Genomic DNA, 25675 nt, shown 5'->3' with positions numbered 1-25675 from the left:
AAGTAACTGACGTATAATGTATTCAGGCCGTAACTCGCCGGTTAGTAGAGATTTGTAAAAACCCTATACTAGACGAACGCACGTAGAGACCTTGATCGGCTTCACCTCTCGCATCAAGTGCTTTCTATTCCTGACTTATATAAAGTTATATATTGTGATAAGTTCTTTGTCACGGTTTGTTTCTTTATAATTTACGATTAGTTAGGTAATGTGAGAGCTTTAGTGCACTGGTTCGGAAACATACGAACGTGGAACAAATGGGTAATTTGTTTACGACTTATACATTTACATTACATGACCCTCGTGGTAAAAGTATTTATATCGGTTAAAACTTGATTTATTTATTGCCAAAGATTCATTTATTGAAATACATGTAAAATCTAAGAAAAAAATCGTGCCGCTGAGATTGACAGCTGAAGAAGATGGCGCTGTTGTCCAGCGTCCAGCACTGCGTCCAGTCCATTTTTTTTGACGACTGATTTGAGAAACGCCAACTTTTGACAAGCAGAGCTACTTACCGTATTAATCTGCGAAGCCGTATAGTGCCATCTACATTATAACACGCACGCTGTCACATTCATAACACGAATTTCCATACATCTATAACAACCTTTGAACCTTTGCTATTACTTATTTTAACGTTAAAGATATGCCGGGACTGTTTTCCCAAGCCAGTTCATCATTTTTTTCATGAGAGTTAAAATCCTAAATAATCTAGAGGTAGGTACATACATAATATAATTACAGATTTTTACTCTGATTTTCCATGCAGTCATCATTATTACAAGTCCGTCTTCAAAGACACATGAAATTTGTGATGTCTGGGTGAACAAGTCATACAGTCTGCAACAACAGAATCGAGCAAAACTATGCGCTAAAAAGTACCTACCTTCCTTCGCATAGTTTTGCTCGCTTCTGTTGATGACACTCGAGCAAAACTATGCGCTAAAAAGTACCTACCTTCCGGCGCATAGTTTTGCTCGCTTCTGTTGATGACACTCGAGCAAAACTATGCGCTAAAAAGTACCTACCTTCCGGCGCATAGTTTTGCTCGCTTCTGTTGATGACACTCGAGCAAAACTATGCGCTAAAAAGTACCTACCTTCCGGCGCATAGTTTTGCTCGCTTCTGTTGATGACACTCGAGCAAAACTATGCGCTAAAAAGTACCTACCTTCCGGCGCATAGTTTTGCTCGCTTCTGTTGATGACACTGTATCTTTTCGTAAAGCTATTAGAGATACTTTTGACGCGTAATTAGTCTCTTCCACTACCTTTGAAGCTGACTGATGTAAGTACCTACATCAAAGACAAAAGGCGTTTAAAAGCTAAAGACGATACTTGTAAGAATGAATAAAAATAAGCTAGCAATGGGTTAGTAGGAATGTATAAAATAAATAAAACACAAATGAAATGGACAATAAGTGTATTGTGGTCAGCTCGAAAATGAACTTAGTTTATATAATACAAAACATTTTCACTAAATGAAAATAACACATTAGGTACATGGAACTACAGGTCAAAAAATGACACTAAGAGACAACTTCTACGCATTCACAATGGGAAATGAAAATGACAAATGATTTTGTTTCATCTACAAAAGTAATTATAATTAAATTTTAAATGAATGCCGACTAGCAAAAACACATACCTAGTTGTAATCAAAGTAATTTAAAAGGTTTTAATGTCCAAGGGTTTGGAATGAAAAGAAGACTTACATTTTAGTGTTTATATATTTCACTGTCTATCTCTTACAATTTCACAGCTAGACTCTAAACCGTTTAATGAAATTTGGTATTAATAAAGGTAAAACTTAGACACATCAGGTTTTTGGTAATCAAACTCTAAGGAAAAGTAAGGAGATTTTAGACAGACCGAAACCCACACGGACATGTTTTATAAATATTGATCAAAAAATGGTAAATATAACACCTATGAATTAAATGCAATAACGAGCTTATGCATTGTGGATAGAATTGAAAATAAGTAAATATACTTAGATTTGTCTCCTTTTATTAAATCCCTTGGACATTAACGAGCAAAAAAATCCAAACTTATGCACCAATATAGGCATGATGAACCTTTAAGCACCTTTCAATTAAACAGGTACGACATAATAAGATATTTAAAAATGTATAAATATGGATCCCGATTTCATCTTAACTTATGTAAATTACACGTAAGAATTTATTCAATACATAATTTGATTCTTCATATGATTTTAGTATTCTGTAGGTAATATAAATTTGAGAAAGATAACTAGTGATATGAAAATGATCGATGATTATGAAATCTACGTCATCACCTTAGGGACAAAAACTAGGGCAGGACTCATACAATATCGATGCTCTTATTTATTTATAGCGCGGAAAGCCGCATTTTCAGCATAGACCGACAACATCCATGAACAATCACTCATTAAGAGCAAACTTTAACTATAATACACAGGTCCCTAACGGTACAATACAACCACAACAAATGTCATGGATAAGGGCTGATTTAGACAACGCGCGAACTCGCATGCGATTTTAGTTACACTGCGGACTGTTGCTTACGTCCAATTCAACCGACCGATCAAAACCCGCAATGGTACGAAACTCGCATTCGAGTTCTCGCATCGTCGAAATCAGCCATAAGGCGAGCACGAGTTAACACCAAAAGCCGTAGCAAATAAATAACTATAATTAATTAATAAAAGTATGTACAGAACAATTATGAAACAGTCACGGCTTACTTAACGCCCTACGCTAGCAGGTTCGCAGTGGGAATGCATGTTTAATACCGGGACTTATACAATTCATAAATTCCAAATTTAATTCCTTTTAAAAAGTCTACGCATATAACGCCACATCACACACGTCTTACACAAATGACACCTATTGCCATGAACTTATAGTTGCAATTTCAATAGCATCTTTGTATTCAAAGTCGAAAGGCCTGTATATTGTGTGAGTGCCATTTAAATTTCAACTATAATATCATAACATTAAGGTTCATTAAAGTTCGTCAGTAAAAACGTCTGTGTCGCGAATAAGAGACAGTGAACAACATGCGTCCGCACTTTAAACATGGTCTTAGCTTTGGATTACCTTATCGTCTCAGTTACGACTAATACTAATTTACAATAAAGCTTCTTCAGAACAACATTTACAATAATTAACAAATATTATTGTTCGACATTAACAACGAGGTGGGGTGACTCTACTCAAGGTGCCTATACATACAATCCTATATCAAACCGCTACTCGTAATACCTATCAATATTTTAAAGCAGGTGTTCCGTCTTTGAAGTTCGCTACACTTTTGCAATTTCTTTCACTTGTGAATTGAACTCATGACCACCAACATAGAATAATTCCTTGCTCATCTCATCGTTTATGGCGACCGAAAAGGTGCGTAAGTCGCACTAAATACAACTACAGTCACTTGCCAAGCCTTCAAGACACCTTTAATTACTTTCCTTCGATGCTGCTTTGGAGCACTATCAATCCATACATTGTGACATATTTCTTAATCCATCACTAAGTTACGAGCGTTACAAAAGCCACCTCGTATTTTCTAGGTATCTTATTTTTTACCTTACAATGGCGCCCGAATTTATAGGCCGATCGCTGAATAATAAGTATACAATTAAATCAAGCCAAGCTTGCAATGAACAATTTGACAGACGTACGTACTCCGTGTAATAAAATAATGCCCGATGTTTTGCTAAAGATCGTTATCGCTCAACCCCTCGAGTCCCAGGACTTTGAAATGTCAAAAACCTTCAAGTATTAACCAGGGGTTTTAAAACTTCATACATTTATTTATCGCATTTGTAAACTCAGAGGTGACTTTCCTGTCGCCTCGATATCGAGTCCACGGGACGCGAGGGGTTAAGGACGCCTATAGGCCTTCGATAGGGTTGCCATATTCATTGCTGTATGTGTCCCGATTACACTACCTTACGAAGGTCGAGGAGATCGTAAAGTATGTACGAGTCAAGTCCGGATTCATCCTGAGGGTCGTGAAGTTGGAATCTCGACACAGTGTGAATTTTAATTCTTTTGTGCTGAGCGTTCCGACTGAACATCTAGCGACCTTCACCAAGGAGGAGTTTTGGCCGAAGGGTGTCAAGTTCCGGCGGTTCCGCGGCCGGTTCCCTGACACTGCGGAGTTGCGAACTGCATCGCAGCCATAATTGTGTGTTTTTAGTTTTAAGATATATTTTATAATAATATGTATGCTAGTTTTAAGGTATTTATCTATGGGCCAACAGTTGCCTGAAAATAAATATTTTCATTAATTCATTGCAAACTTAGCTTAATCGAACTCTCAAAACATCAGTTATCTGTCGACCTATTCAGTTGTTAGTGGTGTAGGCAGAGCTGTGACCGGAGTCAGTGGTCGTGTAACCGGTCGTGTGAGCGGCTGGACGAGCGGGAGGTCTTGCGCTGGTCGAGGTACGCCGCCGGCGCCCAGCCCTCGCCGTGGCCGCCTGGACAGGAAATTTAATGTTATTGTACAGTAGACGGCGTTAGGAAGCATCCTCATGGGATTGTACCAACGTTTAAAACCTGGGCTCGTCAAATAGGTACGTTTACCTTTATTTAAGTTTCTTAGACTAGATTAGAACCCACTTGAATTTAAAGGAAAAAAAACCGGGCAAGTGCGAGTCGGACTCGCGCACGAAGGGTTCCGTACCATAATGAAAAAACGGCAAAAAAAAAACGGTCACCCATCCAAGTACTGACCCCGCCCGACGTTGCTTAACTTCGGTCAAAAATCACGTTTGTTGTATGGGAGCCCCACTTAAATCTTTATTTTATTCTGTTTATAGTATTTGTTGTTATAGCGGCAACAGAAATACATCATCTGTGAAAATTTCAACTGTCTATAGCTATCACGGTTCTTGAGATACAGCCTGGTGACAGACGGACGGACGGACAGCGGAGTCTTAGTAATAGGGTCCCGTTTTACCCTTTGGGTACAGAACCCTAACAAGTATGAATACATGTCATCCAGTGTCAACTGCGCTAGCAACTTATTGGCAACTCTCAAGTGGTATTATTGTTCATGAGGTATTGCCTTTTAAGTGAGGCGCGCAGAGCCGAGTGCCCTTAGCATCTCGCGCTCTGAGGCATGTGCCAAGTATGCTAAAACAAAGCTGTGGTTGCACTGCTACCGTGTTTGATATTGCCTTCTAAATCATGTATGGATTGGAATACATACCCGCCAGTCGCACGTACCACCAGCCCGCGCAGCCGACCTTGAGCAGCTCGGCCTGCTGGCCCTCACGTAGCGACACCTCGCTCGCGCCCACCGCCGTGTACTCCGACAGCGCCACCAGACCGCACCCCACCGCCTGCGCACACACACAGATTAAAACCTTACAACTACACAATACGGTATACTTTGGCGTGTCGCATTTAACTAGTCGCTCCTAGGCCTTATCACTTTGTAATAAAGTTCAAAATGGTAAGTTAACTGGTTAAGTAAGGAACGTCTTTATCATTGACGGGGTTTTAAGAATTGATTTTCTACTTTACCTTGTTTTTCAAATGGTTATTAGGGTACCTTATACTGGGGTAGATGATAATTAGTAATTACTATGAAAAGCTTTCTTGTCTGTTTCCATACAATCTATAGACATAGTAAGGGATAGCTGAGAAAACTAGATTTGGTTCTTTGAAGTAGAAACATGACAATAAGGTGCAACAAGAATATTGCAGGCACACTTATTTTATAAGAAATGGTCATCAGGTTCGTGAGGTATAAGGAGATAGGTATCTACTCGTATGTTTTGAACGAGTGTTGAGTAAACTTTAGACTGTATTGAGCTGATATGAGCATTATCAAAAATGAGTGTAGCTCGGCGCTAAGCCTAATTACAAATTAAACAAACTAGCTTTATCTGTTTAGATACTTTTTTTTTTTTTTTTTTTTGTAGACTACTATTCATATGAATTGAAATAAACAGAGGACATAGTTAAAATCGTCAATTACAGTTTGCTATAATAATCATTATTACATAGGATTCTATGTGAAGGGATAACTAGTTTTCCGCTATGATTTTTTCCTCTTTTAAATAGTAGGCTAGGCATCACATAAATATGAGTTTTTATCATGTAGGTGGGTATATGTTAGTGTTTAGTAGAACCATCATCATTCACTCACACATCAACCGAAGCATGCAATTTGAATTTAACCAGTTCACCTTAAGGTTGCGATTCCTTTGCCGGCAATAATGCAACACTATGGCACTTCTATCTTTTTGCTAGCTTATAACTAAACCATGCAGTTATGTTTAAGCGATTTATACATTCACACGTTTCATACATATGTAGTAGTTAGTAGACATACAATATACTTATTATACTAAGTTAAGCTATAATATATATCCTAAAAAATCGACGTGTTTTCTTATGATAGGTATAGGTAACAGTATAATATTTAAGATATCATTATTTTGATACGTTTTTAATCCTAATAGAGCTTTCATGTTTAGTTATGATTCTTGAATAATAATGTAACGTTTTCTTTAAAAGTAAAGACTATTTTTTTATGAAGCTTAGATATGTTGTCATGACTCTCCATAAGAAGACGGGCTTTGATCGTGTTCCTGATATGCGTGTCAGAGTGGAAACTATATTCTGACAATAGAATTTTTGATATGGGTAAAAAATATATATTATATATTGTCAGTATACAGTGCAAGTACATCATGTTCCTTTCAAAGTTGAGTGTATAGAAATAATTATTACAATAAGTATAAGCCAAGATCGCAGTCAGAAGCCGTGGTTAGAGTGCAAGCCGAGAGCCGTGCCGAGCCGAGCTGTGCAGAATCAAACACTCCTCACAACTTATATATATCATACATGTCCATAGTGAAATAAGTACGAGTCAGTTCAGTAACATTCAGTGTCAAACGATAGTTATAGTGTTGTCCATGAAGATACGATGATGTCCATTGTCCATTATATTCTACCATTCGTAAACAAAAATAAATATGTATTATAAACATTAAACGAACATTTATCGAAGCAAGCGCAGTTAACAGAACTAAAAAGCACACTGACAAATGAGTGACATAACAAACAAAACAATGACTTACACGACAGTTAATATTCGGCAATAACAACTGAGATATCCACGTTCGTTGTCGAACTCTTTGGTTAGGTATGTACTTTTAACTTTGGATAATTCAGTCTCTTTCATTGTATTTACAACCTCTACAGGCTTTTAGCTATGTAGAGAAACTATCAGTACTGGGACACGTAAAACGTGGAGTTGGCCTGTGTAGACCCCGATACAGAAAAGAATTGTACCACTCTGTGTATGGTACCGTTGAGACCGACGGCCTCCGTCACCTGTTGAACAACACATCTTAGAGCACCCGCCATCTTGCGATCGCATTGCGACAAGATGGCGCCGGTATTAAGCAGCCACTCTGACCGTGACCTGATAAAAAAGCTTTATCTTGTTAATTTGTGCGACGTGGATGTGCAGAACTAAATCCAAAACCCTTGGGTGCGGTCGCTAATAAATTTCGGATTCAAATAAACTAAAAGCGATGATGGGTGGGCTAACTTAATTATGCAGTGGACGGCGTGAATTCTAACGGACGTCATGGAGAATTTTTATTATTGGAAAATTTGCAGCATTTTCTCTATGCCTAGGTCTATTTGAAGTGCTGCAAATTCTCGGTTAGGTAAGCTTGCGTAAACTATTGGATTCCGCATCCTGAATTTTCTTGCTTTAATGTTATGTTTGGGAAGCGTTAAGTGCTGGGGTCAGCCTCTCATGCGCTACCCGTGGTTCAGCCCGCATTCCTTTAATAATCTTAACACTTACTTAGAGAATGGGTTTCACTTCATTTAACACTGCAAACCCAAAATTAGTCGCTATTAGGACCCGTATTAAGAAAGCTCTTTGGCGACAGGAAGCACTATTCTACCCTGTTAGTTTCTCCGGTTACAGCACGTTACGGTTATTTAAACAAGTATCATTATTTAACACAATTTATTATTTCAAGTGTTCTTCACTATTAACAATTAGGTACAGTGAGGAAGCGTAGTTTACAATTCGAACACTTCCAAATAACAAGTAAAATTTAGGAAATCTAAATTGGTTATCGCAACTTGTAAAGGCGTGCGAACAATGTAAATATTGCAATATTTTGTCCTTTAGACTCGAAGAGAGAAGGCGATAAATAGCGATAAACATTTTAAATACCCCAGAAATTAACGGAAATTTCATTTGTCCACGGCAGCCGAAAGATATGCTGGTGCTAAGTATTCTCATACTGTGAGCTCTTCTTATAATACAAAGCATAATCGGTTGCCGTCAACAACGCCATTGACACAAGATTCCATATACCATCGAGCTACCTCTCTGAAATCTGTCACAATAACACCCAGCCCAAACTAACTCCTATCCCAGCACAATAAAGTTTATTTTAAGTTGCACATACCGGCGCCTGTTCGGGTTCGTCCTCTTCGTCCTCCGAGGGGTCGGTGGACCAGCAGGGCTCGTCGTGCGAGTCGCAGGACGCCGTGCGGGGGTTGGAGGCGGGCGCGGGGGGCTTGGCTTGCGGCCCGGGGGGGCCCAGGTCCCAGGAACTGGCCTGGATTAGTGTCCTGCTGAAGGTACATGTAATAGATTAGTAGCGGAAATAATTGCAGGTACCTATTAGCGGTTTCATCCAGATCCGGCAGAAGTTTTAAAGCTCAGTGGACAGGCGTAAAAATGGATTGAGGAATCATTTGTCTACCGGTAAGTATATGAAAGAAGACAAATATTTATCTAACCTAGACTGACTTTACTGTGAAAAGTCTGCTGAACTGCGTCTGCTCCACAAACCTGTGTTGCATTCCATATTTCCTGACGCGCTCTCCCTTGAGTTCCTTCAGCTGATCGAGTAGAACCCTCTTGATGCGCTCGACCCACGCTCGCTTCACTTCCACAGAGGGCGCTGTGATCGTGTGTACTTCTAGTCGGTGCTCCCGCCATACTTCGAACTTGCGGAGGTCGCCTTTCACGGACTCTGTCAGTCCAATTTGTGACATCTGCCAGGGGAAATAAATATCGTTATTATTTTTGTGAACTTTTATAACCCATTTCTTGTGTACGGTACGGTAGGTACTTACTACTTACGTACCTACGTTAAATGTATTCGAAGCCTTTTTTGGTAGCTTATTTTGGTATTCGTTTTTTTTTTCACGAATTCGACGCATAAATAATTGTTAAAACAGTAACGCAAGATTTTATTTTGACATTGGAAATTAATAAATAACGCCAATTTAGGACAAAGTGGCTAGAAAGAGAAAAAATAATAATTTATTTGTCTAAAAAGTTTCCAAGGGGTAACGAAAAATTCGTTAGACAACTTTTGCTTAACGCTAATAAAAGTAATCTAGCTAGCCAGAATGAAACTTAGAATACTAAATATCTAATATGCATCTGATTTGTATGTTAATTGCTTTACTGTCTAAAAGATTTTTATGTAAATTTGATACTTTACCGTCTACAGTAGATAAAAAAGCATTAGCTTAGTCAACCGATTAAAATCGAGTTTTAAAAGGTCATCACACAATGTTGGAGTGCAGACAAAAACTTTTATTTAACATAGCTTATGTTAGGTTAGGTTATCTTTGACCGTAACAGTCTACAGCCTATAACAGACAAACCTACAAATAACATACCTGGAGATTATTCTTGAAGTGATAAGTAGCCTTATTGTGACTGTTCTTAGTAACCGGCTTGCAGAAGAGCATGGCCTTCTCGTAGAGCAAAATATGCCGAGCCCGCAGTCTTATCCACCTGCAGGTCACGTTTGCTCATTGCTACTACCAGAAAAAACCTACAGATTTAAAGTCGTGTGACGTACCTGGAGATCATTCTTGAAGTGATAAGTAGCCTTGTTGTGGCTGTTCTTAGTAGCCGGCTTGCAGAAGAGCATGGCCTTCTCGTAGAGGAAGATGTGCCGAGCCCGCAGCCTTATCCACCCGCAGGTCACGTTTGCTCATTGCTACTACCAGAAAAAAAAATCTACAGATTTAAAGGTGTGTGACGTACCTGGAGATCATTCTTGAAGTGATAAGTAGCCTTGTTGTGGCTGTTCTTAGTAGCCGGCTTGCAAAAGAGCATGGCCTTCTCGTAGAGGAAGATGTGCCGGCGCCGCGGCCGTATTCTGAGCCGCAGGTCCCGTTTGCTCTCGGACGCGACGAGGAATGAGCCTTGCATGAGGAGCTCGCCTTGTTGCGCTAGGTCCACCTGGAGAAATATATCAATGTGAGATGCTGGAATTTTAACCTCTTAGAAGGCAGATACACCTAAAGTTGTCATGAATAGGCCAATAATATGTATTAGTGTTATGGCGTATGCTGTCGAAGTTAACCTTTACTCTTTGTAGTAGGTAAGGTTTATTTTCGCTTGCGCCCGTGATCTTGGTGTGGTGTGTCGGATCTATTTGTATTTGACGTATTATGTCGTTCGAAGGGTTAAAAATGACTTGAAATGATTTAGCTTTATTGTAAAGATCGAGTCGTAATATGCAGTAAAAAGTGACATTAGTGCCAATACTGCCAATCAAGTGCTAATTGCATATTTGTTTAGTTAAGTATACTTAGGTGCTTATAATTGTAGATATGTAGACATTAAAAATAAAATCTCAGTGGAAACATGTACCTAACGGTAAGTACAAGGGCTATAAAGTTATAGTTGGAAAGGAAGAAATAAAATTATATTATGCATGTTTTAATGTCTTAATTACAGACTTTACACAGGTGCGTGATTGGAGTCATAAATGTAATGTTTATTTACTACAAGGTAGCCATCTACTGCTACCACCAAGAATAATTTACGTATGAAATATAGTACATTGTAGGAGAGGTTGGAAAATCGCTCAAAGATGGACGAGTGAGTTTGAGGGCCGACACGATAGTGGAGGCCCTCAAATAATACGAGTCCATCTTTAGTGTTTCCGGCCGAGGCATTACATACTGCGAGGAAATAAGAAAACATTTGCATAACTATAAGTACTAGCCCGCGATTTCTCTGGTAGCAAACTACTAAGCCATTGCCTGTGCTGTCTCTTGAATTTCGGTAGGCGTCAGCGTAAGAATATCATGTTCTTCACTAGAAGTACTCATTTTTATAGAGTAGATAGGTACGTATTTCTTGTATTTTTTAGTCAAACACAATTTACACTATCCAATTCAGTAAGTTTTTTCCGATCCCGCCTTTTTTTCCTTTTTTATCACTATTAAGAGGAGTTTTTCTGTTGTTTGCTTCAAACCGACACTAAACTTATTAGAAGCGTTTTTGCTAAAAAACCACAAACAGCTACAAAAGTAAAAACGCTTTAAGCGTGAACTGAATGGTTTTGACGTTTTTTTTTGTTCTAAATGATACTCATTGCTGTAGCTCCAATGACAGATGATGATAACAATGAAACATTGTAGTAGTGGTGGTTCAGGTGCTACAGCTATTTGCCTAATTTCCAGCTTGGTTTTAGACCATCTATTGCCACATTTCCGAACAGTGGCGTGAAAAATAAGGGGTCATCCATTAATTACGTCACACGAATTTCTAGGTTTTTTGACCCCTCCCCCCCCCCCTTGTCACATTTGGTCACATTTGGCAAACCCCTCCCCCCTAGTGTGACGTCACATTTTTTCTACGAAATCGCCAAATCGAATTAAGTAAGTACCTAAGTATTATTAATATTTTATCAAAATATTTTTGACGATATAAATATTAGTAATTTTATAACCCAAAACTGCTTAGGAAAGAAAATTAAAAGAATAAAAACGATTATCGTTTTAAAAACTTGTTATTTCAATGTACAGCGAATAAAATAATTTAAAAAAAAATTTCGGTTACTGATGAACTTAAAGTGACGTCACAAAGTTTGTGTCTCCCCCCTCCCCCATGTCACAATATGTCACATTTTCTTGACCCCCTCCCTCCCCCTAAACGTGTGACGTAATTAATGGATGACCCCTAAATAACTGGCTAATAAATTATTAATTTTAATTAAAGCCGTTTCTGTATCTGAATTACAATTATGTACTTAAGGCATGTCGTAAAATTCGTAACTTACCTAAGATGGTAAAGGTTCATAAAACACGGCCGAATGAAGCGTAAAAAGCGAATCGCCCGTAACGGATTCAGATGCAACGGGGAGATACGGACAAAACTTCATGAATAAACAATTTCAGGCCGGATGATTAGACTTTATTTACAAGTTAACATACATATTACATGGCCAACCTACTAAAGCGTAGCTTTTGCCTACTTTAGCAAAATAAATCAGCCAATGCAAGGATAAAACCCTCTTTGTTCTCTCTCGCCATACTGATTTTCTCAGGTCTTCTTCCGCTGTTCAAGCAATCCGTCTTTGAAATGCTCTCTCTCCAACTCTAACCATCAGACAATTCAGACAAGCCCTAAGCAAGCCGACTTTCAAACGAATGCTCAACAAGTCTACAAGCCCTACATACTATATACTGACTAGTGGGACCAGCCCTCCTAAACAGGTAAATAAAATTTAACACTTTCGAAAATACATAATATAAGTATTACGATAATTATAATTGTGTTACGATAATTCCAAATATTTAATTTAAAATCTAGACTAACTGTAGTTGTTACCTTAGTAAACACACTTTAAGTACATATATAACAGTGTTTTTATTATTCTATCTATAATTGACGTAATTCGAGATATTGAAACTAATACCGCTGCCCCTCGCGTGACCAGGCGTGTCTCACTCCGCGATTTCGTCGCTTTGCTACAGGCAGGGACCGGAACCGGTTACCTTAACCGGGGTTTTTCATAGGGTTATTTTAAAAGTGGTTATAAAAAACCTTACCATAACGGTAACCGTCTGATAAGGTAACACTTTGATTCGGTAACCGTATCAGATCGAGTTAACCTCGGTTACCGGTAACCGAAATAAAAACCCAGTCGATTCAGTTACCTCATAATAAGGTTTTGAACCAGTTCAAACGATTGTAATCTTTACGCACACTTAAATTGAACTTATTATTGAATAACCGTGGTTGGCATGGGCGGTCTATTAAGTCTCCAGCACAAACATGTTTTTTTGTCGGTAACTTCGCTTATTGTCAATTCAAACAATATTGTACTTTGAGTCCTTAAGCTAAAATTGAAAACATTATTGAGCGATTACAGTATTACTTTGGAGCGACAGCCGCAGCGCGGCCATTCCTTTGTTTATCTTTATACCTGTGTGTTCTTATTGTTTTTGTTCATTTCGGAGCAATTCTAGTTTAGAATTTTTAGAAAAGGGCTTGCTGCAAGTAAACACCATCCTATCCTAGCAATATCTGCTATTATTTAGTTATATTTTTAATGCTACTTAGATATTATTTTTCTATTTTCGGTTTCAAACTTGGTATGTACCTACAGAGTAAAGACTGATTTAAGGAAATATTTTAACCTAACTAGTAATTTTACTGGTAGGTATAGTTTATCTTTAGATAGAGTGATTAAAAAAATCACATTGTGATAAAGATACATGCGTTAGCGGATTGTGGTAGTGTGGTAGATATTTAACCATTGTTGACAAATGACATAATAGGTAGTTATTATGGGCTTATTTTATAATAAGCAACTACTTTTAAACGTTTTCAGATGCGGTGAGTTGTGTCAGCTAAAAGTCGTAATTTACCTTGTTTTGCTTAATGCAGCGAGCAGAAAATATATATATTATCTATAGCAGTGATAACCTTATTTTAATACTTCAAATCTTTCATTAATACCAGAATTCATTATATTTATTGAGTATCTGTAACATTGGTACCTAGGTGAAATAATTTTGATAAAATTAAATAGATACATACTTAGTAAGCAGTTTTGGGCATTCAAGAATAAAATCATTATTTGAATAAGAATTCCTAAGAATAAAATCATGTTGATTTTATTTCCGTCAAAATTATTCCAATAATTTTGATCGGAAATAAAAAACGTATGTGAACAAATTTAATAAGAATAATCTCATTCTTAATCAAGTAAATGTAATCATGATTTTATATTCTTAATAATATTCCTGGATTAAAATGCAGTCTGGGTGCCGTATAGATAGAAGTAAATAATAATAGTTTAATTTACTGCCGCATAGTCTAGTCTTTGTATTGGTCGATACCCGTATTGCCTTTAATGTGATAACTAAATCATCAGGTACAATTCAGCTGATCTGACCGGATGGTGGATAGCGAAACACTTCAATGGCTCACTGTGCCTAATTTAATGTAAAAAATAAAATACCAGCCAAGTGCGAGTCAGACTCGCGCAGGAAGGGTTCTGTACCATTGCGCAAAAAACAGCAAAGAAATCACGTTTGTTGTATGGGAGCCCAACTTATATATTTATAATATTCTGTTTTTAGTATTTGTTGTAATAGCGGCAACAGCAATACATAATCTGTGAAAATGTCAACTGCCTAGCTATCACGCTGCCCTCCTAAGCTAAAAGGCAGTTTTTCGACATTTTGCCAAAATTGACTTTTTGTGATATTCGTAATGTAGAGATCGAGATGCATCGACCACTTTGGCCCGTTTTCCGATAAGTGGCTTAGTTTTCGAGAAAAATATCGTAAAAAGACCGTATTTGCACTAATTTTCTAAGCGTTCCTAGTCTAAAAAGCGACTATTTGACAAAGCCAGGCTAAAACAACGTATATGCAGCTATACGTTTTTTTACGCTCTGGTTTGCGTAAAATCTTATCCACCATGTCTAGCCTAAAATAACGTATAAGCCAAAAACTAGGCTAAAAATACGTAAAAGACGCTATACGCGCTTTAAGATTAGGATCTTTAGCAAAAATTTAGATCTGATACTAGTCTAAAAAATCGTATAGTATTTTTTTTTGTTTAAATGTCTCATACGTCATTTAAGCCTAGTATCACTTAAGTTTTTTACGTCACCGTAATAGTCTTTAGAAACGTATAAATGTTATACGTTCTTCTTATTTTGTATGGACGTCGTATTAAACGCAAACAAACTTTTATAATGGTTGAAAGTGCGTCTAACTAGTCTATAACGCAGTATATGCTTCAACCTTCGTCATGCTCCCCGCGCGCCGAAAGACACCCTTATGCTAAGTAAAAGCCGTCAGCCGCAAGCGCAGGCTTGTGGCTGCCGGTATGCGAGCGGAGGTGGCATTTTGCGCGCGAAATATTGACCGAACGGCAAAGTAAGAAAAATACTTTATTATTGCATTACCATCATATTTTATCAATAATATGTAGTGTTTACAATCAGTACCTTCGAGTATTATCATTTTTATCAAGGTATATACTTTAAAATTGCCTCGCAAATACTTACGCTCGACAGCAAATACGTCTTTCTAGCGTAGTTTGTGATGATGAAATTGTTCATACGTACTTTTCTACAGCAAACGTTGTTTAAGTTTTATTTTTTCATTCGACGGTTTGACTGCTTTTATTTGAATAAAATCAAATTTATATTAGCGCTAATTGTATCGGGTTTAATTCCCTATAAGCCAAGTAGGTATTTGACATTACGAAGAGTTTAAATCTTATTGAAAAATGTTTTAAAGGGAAATTTAATGAGAATTCTTATGGACAGAATAACATTTTCCGCCTAAGTATTTAGATAACCAGGACAAAGGACCATGGGCATCTTTGTATGGAACCTGGGTCCATCCAAAAACCAACCGAGAGTTATATATATATATTAGGCCATTAAATACCTAAGTGGGTTTTATAAAAAAAATAATATGTATCTTAAAATAAGTTGGTATGTTTGTGTATTAGGTAATAGTTGTATGTTAAAATAGTAAAAGCTATGAGTTTGTAATCTAATAGAAAAATAATTTTATTAAAATTTGAATCTGATTTTTAATTAGGTGCAACCGCTAAAATGCGTTTTAGAATTAAATAAATGACAGAGTATGTGCAGGAATTAATACGAGTTTAATTTTATTGTTAATGTAGACTACACAACTCGCTAACGTCTTACCGTGCGATGAAACTCTCGATGATTCGATGCCTATTGATAACAAACTAAAATAACTATTAGAGATGCCACGAATTTGGTAAAACATTATGTATTATTGTGAGTTACGTGTATGCGAAAACTGGTCACCTACAAAGATAGATGGTTGCTAAGATTTAAGTCAGCAGCAAGCTGGGATCTCCATACAAACGTAGTTACGCTCTCATTTTAAAACGATTAGGTAGATTGCTCTAAAACTTTGTACTCACTAAAGGATAAGGTATATCTATGCCTGTAATTAATGTGTAGCTTCAGATACCATAATAAAAAAAATACAGCGAATATAAGTTTTTCATACAAAACTTATTTTTCCTCTATTTCATTAGTTTTGTTGGAATATAAACTAATTAGGTACTGGTATAGATATACCTTATGTTATTATATGTGCAATTTATTACAATCCAACACGTTGTTTTAAAATGAGTACGAATCTCCGTTTTTATGGGAAGTAATAATTCGGCTGAGCTTATTGCGGACTCTTTTAAGTTTCGTTGCTCATGCTCATTAGAAGTACATGTAATGTCATTAGTAGAGTCGAGTAAACCTAGCCTATGATACAAATAAAATCAGAAAGACTGTACACATTAAAAATTTGTACATATTATGGGGTTATTCCCACCAGTTAGGTATCTACCACCAAGTTGTTACCAGTGGTAACTACTGGGAATTTATTTCCCACCTTTCTTCCCAGTAGCTACCACCAACTCAGTTTTGTGGTAATTACTGGGAAGTTTTTTTCCAGTAGTTACCACTGGTAAATGGTGGGATTTTTTCCCTAGTAGTTACCACCAACATTTTTTTACAGTACAATTTAAATGTCTTTTATTATATGAACAAAAAACACTATACTACTAAGCTTTTATTAAAAAAACGAGGTCCAGCGATTACTTTTTGGATTATAATCTTAATTACCATACAAAATTAACATATAAATAGGGTTATTCCCACTAGTTACCATCAAGTTGTTATAGTTAAATAGTAATAAAAACAGTATAAGTAGAATACTATAAAAATAGAGGCTTTATTGAACCCTTACAAAATTGTAGTAACTACTGGGGAAAAAATCCCACCTTTTACCAGTGGTAACTACTGGGAAACAAATCCCATTAGTTACCACTGGTAACTAGTGGGAATACCCCAATTTATGTGTTAATTTTGTATGGTAATTAAGATTATAATCCAAAAAGTAATCGCTGGATCTCGTTTTTTTAATAATAGCCTAGTAGTATGGCGTTTTTGTTCGTATATAAAAAACATTTAAACTACGTGACTGTTTTTTATTCCCATTTCTTCCATAAATACTAATCTATAAAACCGTATATTCGGTGTTTTTGGTGGTATACGTTTTTTTACACTAGCACGCTAGTCGAAAATCTGGACCAAATCTAAATTTTTCCTAGTATACTAACCAAAAAGACCGAATAGCTGCTATAAGGTATTTTAACTTAGGATTTCAAGTGCGAATTATACATTGTTACTAAGCAAAAAGGCAGCATGTGACATATACGGCGTTTTTACCTAGTTTCTACTTTGTAACTAAATTAGAACGCCGCATAACGCATGTTTACCGCCTTCTTGACTAGTACGACCTACACATTTTTAAGCTTAATACTAATCTAAAGTGTTTTTTATTTAAAAAAAACCGAGCTGTTTAGAAACATACTATAAATACCTAAAATAAGTACATATATATACCTACCACATACAAAAAGAAAAAATGGTAAAAGTTTTTCCGTTTCGTAGAAATTCAAGAAAGATGTTTGGGTTGGTTTTTTGCGATTATCTCGAAACTAGCTTTTGTCGAAAAACTGCCTTTTAGACTAGGACGGCAGCACGGGTCATGAGATACGGAACTTTGGGTACGGAACACTAAAAAAGGTGTTTTTAAAGGTATGATAAAAGGAATAGCTCGATATGGTGTATTCCTATTTCTCTCCGCCGGGCACAGATGGGAATAGGCATTAGTATGTAGTTTCAGTGCCCGAGTTACTACCGAGACTCATTGTGTTTTTAAAAATTTCAGCTGATATTTAAAATTTGCATTCATTATTAGACGGAAATCAATAGGTATTAATATCGTTTCACACACCGCCTAGCGCACGTGTCTCAAATCACAAATGCTGTCAAAAAATTCACCACGCCACGACTAAATCTTATTGTTATTGTCAATGAGTAATAAATGACGGTCTCAAGTGGAAACACGCCAAATAATACAATACAATAATTCATGCTGCGATCTGCGACTTTCTGCAAATCTAGTGATAAGCGTAGGACTCTTTTCTTACCTGCTGTAATTTGCTATCTCATTCACTTTCCGTATGTGTGAAAGATATAGCATACGTAAGACCTCAAGGCTGATAAGAATAATAAACAAAATACATACTTAATTGGCAAAGGAATATACATTGAACCATCATAATTATAATTTCGCAGTTTACTTTTTATGTAGCTTCATTATCAAATTATCATCACCGTTTCGAAAGCTCCTAAAAAAAATGTACCTACCTATCTATCACAATCACAACTTTTACGCTAAAAAAAATTCAAATCAATCCGACCATTGAAAAGAGGAGTGAAATTTATTTTACAAATTATATACATTGTACTACAAAAGTTAACTTAATTCAGAATAACATTCTAATTGAATATAATGCAGAAAGTCGCAGGTCGCAGTATGAATAACTCTGTCACTGAAACCACATACTAAACAATACATGAAATGAATGAAATGAACGAAATGAACGAAATAAACACAATAAATACAATAAACAAAATAATAAAAATAAATAAATAATATTAATCATATAAATAACATTAATAAAATGAATACTATTAATAAAATAAATTACATTAATAAAATGAATATCATTGATAAAATAAATAACATTAATAAAATAAATATTATTAATAAAATAAATAACATTAATGAAATAAATGAATTATAGTAAATAAATAAACAAAAAAGTAAAAAAAACAAAATTAAGAAAGTTAACAATTAATAAAACAACTATTTTTTTAATATTTTGCTGACGGCACATCACTAAATACGGATGTTGCAAACGTATAAGCAACCGATAATAAAGGTTACCATAACCGAATAAAAACCTGTTAAAAACCCCTAACAAAAACCCTATCGCGATGGGGTTTTGAGATTAACTCGGTTAAAGGTTAAGGTTACCGTTTCAATAAGCTTACCATTACAATCAGGTAACAGTATGATAGGGTTACCGAATGATACGGTAACCGAATCGATTGGGTTACCGAATGGATAGGATTAAGCGTAAAGAGGGGTTTTCCGGTCCTTGGCTACAGGTAGCTAAAAGTACATCCGTTCGGCCCCAATTTTGGGGAAAGCCATAAGCCGCGCGTGGCGCTGTCGCCACCTAGCGGCCATATCTGCATGTGCTGATCGTAACAGACGCGTTTTGTCAGAGAGTGAGTCTTCTGTACTTAGTACTATTATTTATTCTGTGGCGTGACTAACTTTCCATCTGCAAGTTTGTGCGCCCCGTGGGAACACATCAATCTTACTCAACATCCCTATCCAATGGTAATACGAAACAAAATCGTTTGACTGACACCCTGTCAACCTCGTGGGACAAAACAAAACATAAACATGTTTTTAATTTAAAATATTAAAATTTAACTTAATTTCCCGGTAATAAGGTTTGAAATGAAGTGGTGTATTTCAGTAGAGCTTCAAAGTCGTAATTTATATACTGCCTATACATACGTCGCGTTAAGTGGACGGTGACTGATTTGTCGCTGGAGAAATCTTCAACGGGTATGGTAATATGGGTAAATTATAGTAAATAATGCTACCTTATTATTCAAGGTTCTCGAACTCGGCTGGGTGAAAAGCCATAAGTTCTAGACTTTGTTTAACAACGTCTCAATATTGAATACATATGTGTGTCGATGTAATGATTTTTTTTCTATTTACTAGATAATTTTAGTTGTAAAGGATCAGTATTAAAAGCCAATTATTTTAACGCACGTGCATGTCTACGCATTCGCAGCCTGTGTGCTCTGACCACAAATATGAAGTATATAGTGGCCCTGTACCTACTTTGCCGCTACTTAATCGTAGCAATAAAAAAATATGAGGATATTTACATAATTTACGGAACTATGACTTCAAACATATGTGTATGTGAAGTCCCCAACCCGCATTGGGCCAGAGTGGGGACTATAATAGCCCAAACCCTCTCATGCTTGAGAGGAAGCCTGTGCCCAGCAGTGGGGCGTATGGGCTAAACTATTTATTTATATTTTTATTATTGACTTACCGGTACGCCAGTGATGGCGATCTGGTGCATGGAGTCGTTGACGCACTTGACCACGACCAGCATGCAGTCGAGGGCCTGCTGGAGGTTCGAGCTCATCGAGCCACATTCGCTGTACCGTAGGAGGTCCTGCCAAATTAAAATAACCTTTAAGTACTATTCATGTTTATAGGCAGCACAAAACGTGATTGGTTATAAAGCAAAAAAACAGGCCAAGTGCGAGTCGGACTCGCGCACGAAGGGTTCCGTACCATTACACAAAAAACGGCAAAAAAAATCACGTTTGTTGTATGGGAGCCTCAGTGAAAATTGATTTTATTTAGTTTTTAGTATTTGTTGTTATAGCGGCTATTACCGTTCATGAGATACAGCCTGGTGACAGACAGACGGACGGACGGACGGACAGACGGACAGCGGAGTCTTAGTAATAGGGCCCCATTTTTACCCTTTGGGTACGGAACCCTAAAAAGCTATAAATAATACTCTGTTGCCGATAGCTGTTTTGTTTTTTAAAATGCACGCTTGTCGATGATTTATTATTTCTAGAAACCAATGTATATTTGTAAAATGTTATCGATAATATTTATGGCGCTTACCGAATACTTTTTTACCTAGTTATTCAGTTAGATCATTTGACTGCTTATATAAGTCACATTTGAAACTACAATCATTCAATTACCAAACTAAATGCACAATTAAGAACGCCTATTGATTCAGCGTTGCAATACTTAGGTACATATCTTTATTCAGGTATCTGACATAATATCACTTCCTATAGTCCAAAACACATTGACTAAAGATGCTATTAACTATGTAATTCCTACTGAGAAACGAGATATATTCCAAACGAGAAAAAGTTATTTTGAACCCATTTTTAGTCGCCTGCTAACATATTGGGTCGGCTTTGTGATAAACAAGAACAGGTGGACAGTCTAAAATGGTACTAGTTTGTTTATGTTAAACTGCATAGTTGCATACCCTTGTAACCCGTTTATTCCAGCAACGTTCTAAATTAAACACGACTCCATACGGCCAACTCCAAAGATATGAGCGTTAAAAGTAAATTATTTTATAAATGAAAATCCCGTTGCGTAGATGGTATAGTATAGGTACACACAGAAAAGTAACAAAAAAAGTCGAACCTAAATCTCCAATTTTAAGTTGATTGTGAAAATGGAAATTTTAGGAAAACCAAATGTTTCGTTACGCACGTCTATAATGTTAAGTAGGTACCTACCATATTGCTGTGACATTAAGGCTAAAGCATTGGTAAGAGATTTAGGTGCTTAGTACCTTTAATAGCAGCTGATACTTGGTGATCCTCTGCACTGGCTTGAGCAGATACGCGGCCAACGGCAGCTTGTGTCCTAGCCGCAACTGGCATGCTTGTAGGAAGAGGTGTGTGTCCACCAGAGTCTCACGGAGTCGCTCTGATCGAGGAATGTTCTGGCAGTAGTAGCTGTACAGCCGGAAGAATGTCTCGCGCTGTTGACATAAATAAATAATTAGCTAGGACTTTCATGCATACCTATCCAATAATTGAGTTGCTTTAACACGTTCACAGTCCCAATTGTTAACCTTACGATTTTGAAGTAGAGGCTTGCCCTGACCCATAGGTATACGGGGCACGGAGAGTGAACGTGTTAAAAAAGGTCAAGAAGGGAACGCATGCAGATTTCATAGCGTGTTCCAATTAGGTACATAAACAGATGACAACAAAAGACAACGAAGAACATATTACTTTAGCGGACAGGTGTTCGAAACCACCCTTTGATAACTACTAAATACGTGATCAAATGATCTTGTGAGGTCGTAGGCGCGTAACGAGTTAAAGTACAGCAATGTAAACGTCATTGCTTAATAAATTGACGAAACCTTCATAATTTATTGTACAGATAAAAACAAATACTTTACTAATGAGACGAATCCTTACCTTTTCAACAAAACACAGTGCGACGAGTTCTGTAGCCGAGATGGACCGCTCCAGGTCCTTGAGGAACACGTCTTGGTGGAATGTGAAGAGCTCGTGCAAGTTCCCGAAGAGCACGTCGGCCTGCCCCACCAGCGTCGCCGGCAGCAGGTGCTGGTTCTCTGGCTTCTCGATCTCCTCTTTGTAACCCTGGAAGGAGACAGGCACAATCAGACTGCAAGTAAAGAAAATGACATTAGTCCGCAGGTTTAGAGAATATAATTGGATGGTGGAGACTTGATGTATCTTATATGACCTTCAATATTATTATGACATAATATACTTAATATAAGATAAGATGCCCAAAATTATCTATCACAATTTAATTTACGGAGCTAACAGAGAGTTTTGAACATTTTTGCGTGCTTTGTCGTAATATATTTACTCCTTATTTATAAAATGATAAAATTAAACATAATTTACGATGTTATTACGTGACATAAACGACTGCCGCTTTTGTGTACAACGTTCACATAAATTAGATACTCGAATGATTACCGAACTAATTAGCGTTGAACATTGGCTGATCGTATCGCACCAATCTTGTAGGCGCTTGTCGTAATCTCTATAAATCGCTTCCAAGCATTTGCACTCGGAAGGCGACAGGCTATCGCTGACTTTCCAGAACTTGGTCTTTTTCTTGAAATTCTGCAATGTGGAAGACCAATTTCCAAAGGTTTGATTCCGATTTAAAGTAGACGCTCTTTTTGGTATTTCCCTTCTGTTGTTTAGGTTCTGCGAGTAAGCGTAGTGATAGTATTTGTTGCTCGTAGACTTGTGGCATCGGCTGGGTTTCCGGCACGATAAGGTAGAGTGTAGACTGCGAACGTAGCTATCAGTATTGCTCTGACGGCACATAGTGGAGGCTCTTTTATTGCCGTGGGAAACTGAAAAGTAATGATCATCGATAGTCGTGTTCCACTCTTTCATAATTCTTTTATAATCCTTCAATATATTCGAGAGGATGTCTTCATTGTTCTTACTGCTACACATTGTCCGTCTTAGTTCTGTGCAACTAGATGATTTTAGCTGCGAATCTTTTGAAGCACATGACTCGGTTGAGTACTCAGGCGTTGGTATTTGTACATCTGCTTCAGCACATCCATAAAGCGGGTTTCGTACTAGTTCAGGAGCATCCACTACGGTGGGAGCAGTAGTCGTGAGGGATTCAGCAGTTGTCAGGGACTCGGATGCTGTTACAGCATCCGAGTCTGGCAAATAAGTGATTTTCTCTTCAGACTTCTTGAACTCGTAACCGGGCAGCGTCTTACCGTAGAAGAAGTTCCCGGTGAACGGTTCCATGTACACCGGCTTTATGTTCCGCGGATTATATTTAACACGTCCAGTTTTACCAACATCACTCACTGACTTCTTACATTTCTTGCGGAACGCCTTTTCTTTCTCGAATAACGCTATTTGGTTCGCGTAATCGCTGAACAGCGTGGAATCTGACGCAGAGCGCGTAAGTTTTTTCTTCTTCCGGGTGGTGGGGTTGTCATTTTTTCTGTAGTACCAGGAGTAGGAGGTTCCGACACTGATGTTGGCCGAGGATTTATGTAGGTCATATTTTCCATATTTCATGGTGAGGGCGAGCACGCGACGGAGAGCTTGGAGCGGCGTGCAGAGCGCGAATGCGCGTGCATCGCTTGGTTCCGGGCGCGCGCGCACGACGCTCCGCTGCGCGCGCATCCGATGCACATGCGCACGGGCCGGCGAATGCACCGGCTACCGATGTAGATCACGCTCTAATTGCATACTAATGCCATTGGTTTTCAGAGCGCGCATCGATATGGTGAATACGTGCGGAGATATCGCGCAAACCAATGAAGCGGGACGCAAGGACATTTATCAATGAGTTGATTTGCATTAGGGAAATTATGGTTGATTTTCTTTTCAGTTACTGGTTAAGGTTACGTGGTTAATGACGTTACCAGCATGCGTCATGTGGTGAATGATAATGTGCATGACATAATTGGTAGATTACCCACCTGAACTCGATTTAAATGATAGGTTTATTTATATTCTATAGTTAATTAATATAATAACGCTATTACATAGGTACCTACTCGTATAGTCATTGTCCGAGCCCGCGTGTTCCTCCGCTTCTATGTATACAAGAGGTGTTTCGATCAATCAAGCCCTCTTCTTCGCTTCTGGAGACGGATATGAGTACAGTAGCTACTGTAGCTAGCGACTTGCTCTTGTAATTAAAATCGTTAATATGTAGCCCGACTGAAGGGGCTACCTTAGATGTTCTTGCAAAGTGTTTCCAATTCTTTGGCTGTATTTAGGCTATATTGGTTGTTGGATGTTGGTTGTGATACTTGTGATTACATCGGGAGGGTTTGACTTATCAGTTGTGTTGTTCGGAACAGTAAGCCCAACTTAGCCAATACTTATAGCCGATATGGTTTTATACATTAAGCTTAGGCTAAACATGGTATGATAATGCATTAGAGTCATACTTCACGAATATGATTGTACTGTTATCTTTGTCGTGCTCACTGGACGGTCCTTACGAATCCGCGAGTTAGCGTCGAGTTCCGAACCGTCTGACGTAAACGCACTACCTAACGTAATGTTAACACGTGGCTGCAGCTACAAAAGTATTCTTACAGTGAGTATGGAGCCGAGCTCCTGCACGTAGACCCGCTCGGTCTGCAGCAGCTCCGCGAGGACGTGCCCGCGCCGTGACCGCCGCGCCTCCGCGTCCTCGCCGCTCGAGCTCTCTGAACCGCCTGACGTCTCCATCTATACACTACCTAACGTAATATTAACACGTGGCTGCAGCTATAAAAGTATTCTTACAGTGAGTATGGAGCCGAGCTCCTGCACGTAGACCCGCTCGGTCTGCAGCAGCTCCGCAAGGACGTGCCCGCGCCGTGACCGCCGCGCCTCCGCGTCCTCGCCGCTCGAGCTCTCTGAACCGCCTGACGTCTCCATCTACGACAATCAGAAGACTAAATTAATAAAAAAGAAAGATTTAGAAGTAAATAATACACAGATATTATATTATTTTATTTTATTTTAGTACATGGAAAACCAACAGCGCTATATATATATCCAGAAATTACAATAGAATCACAGAGTCAATTATAGGTTCTCACTTATAGAAATATTATAAATTATAAAAAGTTAACACAATATAATGTCAACTACCACATATAGTTAAGGTGACAGCAGAAGAGGCTACTTGAATAAAGTGTTTAATTTATACCTAACCATCGCCATCGATGACACAAATATGGGATAAAATTGAGTAACGCCTACTAAATATATAAGTAATTATCTTTGCTGTTTATATCGTAACTATATTATTCTATCCGCCAAATCTTTTAAAGTACTTTTTCTATCCAACATACATTCTTAAAGAATAATGCGTTGCTAGCAGTACA

At 37.8% G+C, this 25675-nt stretch overlaps 2 protein-coding genes across 3 annotated transcripts in view; both read right to left on the bottom strand.

Annotated features, from left to right (window-relative positions):
• Positions 1-1409: 1409 nt before the first annotated feature.
• LOC134790169 (guanine nucleotide exchange factor DBS-like) lies at positions 1410-25031 on the bottom strand. 2 transcript variants are annotated; one of them, XM_063760983.1, is made up of 9 exons: positions 24897-25031; positions 22245-22430; positions 21605-21796; positions 20315-20440; positions 10055-10252; positions 8840-9045; positions 8451-8619; positions 5210-5342; positions 1410-4475 (listed from the first exon to the last, which is right to left on the bottom strand). In XM_063760983.1, the coding sequence occupies exons 1-9, from the start codon at positions 25029-25031 to the stop codon at positions 4378-4380; spliced, it is 1443 nt and encodes a 480-aa protein (XP_063617053.1). In that variant the 3' UTR covers positions 1410-4377. The 2 variants fall into 2 exon arrangements, with proteins under 2 accessions (XP_063617053.1, XP_063617052.1); XM_063760982.1 differs by lacking the exons at positions 1410-4475; positions 5210-5342; positions 8451-8619; positions 8840-9045; positions 24897-25031 and adding an exon at positions 22779-24262 and having other exon boundaries at positions 10013-10252.
• Positions 25032-25070: 39 nt separating this feature from the next.
• The window catches only part of LOC134789977 (guanine nucleotide exchange factor DBS-like), a 144773-nt gene continuing 144168 nt past the window's right edge, over positions 25071-25675 (bottom strand). The window contains exon 12 of the mRNA XM_063760705.1: positions 25071-25223. Coding sequence (XP_063616775.1) covers positions 25071-25223 — 153 coding nt within the window. The remainder of the gene's footprint in view (positions 25224-25675) is intronic.

This window comes from Cydia splendana, chromosome 4 (genome assembly GCF_910591565.1).
Source record: "Cydia splendana chromosome 4, ilCydSple1.2, whole genome shotgun sequence".
Taxonomy (NCBI): Eukaryota; Metazoa; Arthropoda; class Insecta; order Lepidoptera; family Tortricidae; genus Cydia; species Cydia splendana.
This window is presented reverse-complemented; position numbering and strand designations above follow the sequence as displayed.

Coding starts and splice junctions, on each gene's coding strand:
- LOC134790169 (XM_063760982.1), bottom strand. CDS start 23,969: ATGCGCGCGCAGCGGAGCGTCGTGCGCGCGCGCCCGGAACCAAGCGAT. Junction 22,431..22,778: donor GTTCAACGCTAATTAGTTCG/GTAATCATTCGA, acceptor GTCTCCTTCCAG/GGTTACAAAGAGGAGATCGA. Junction 21,797..22,244: donor CACTGTGTTTTGTTGAAAAG/GTAAGGATTCGT, acceptor TTATGTCAACAG/CGCGAGACATTCTTCCGGCT.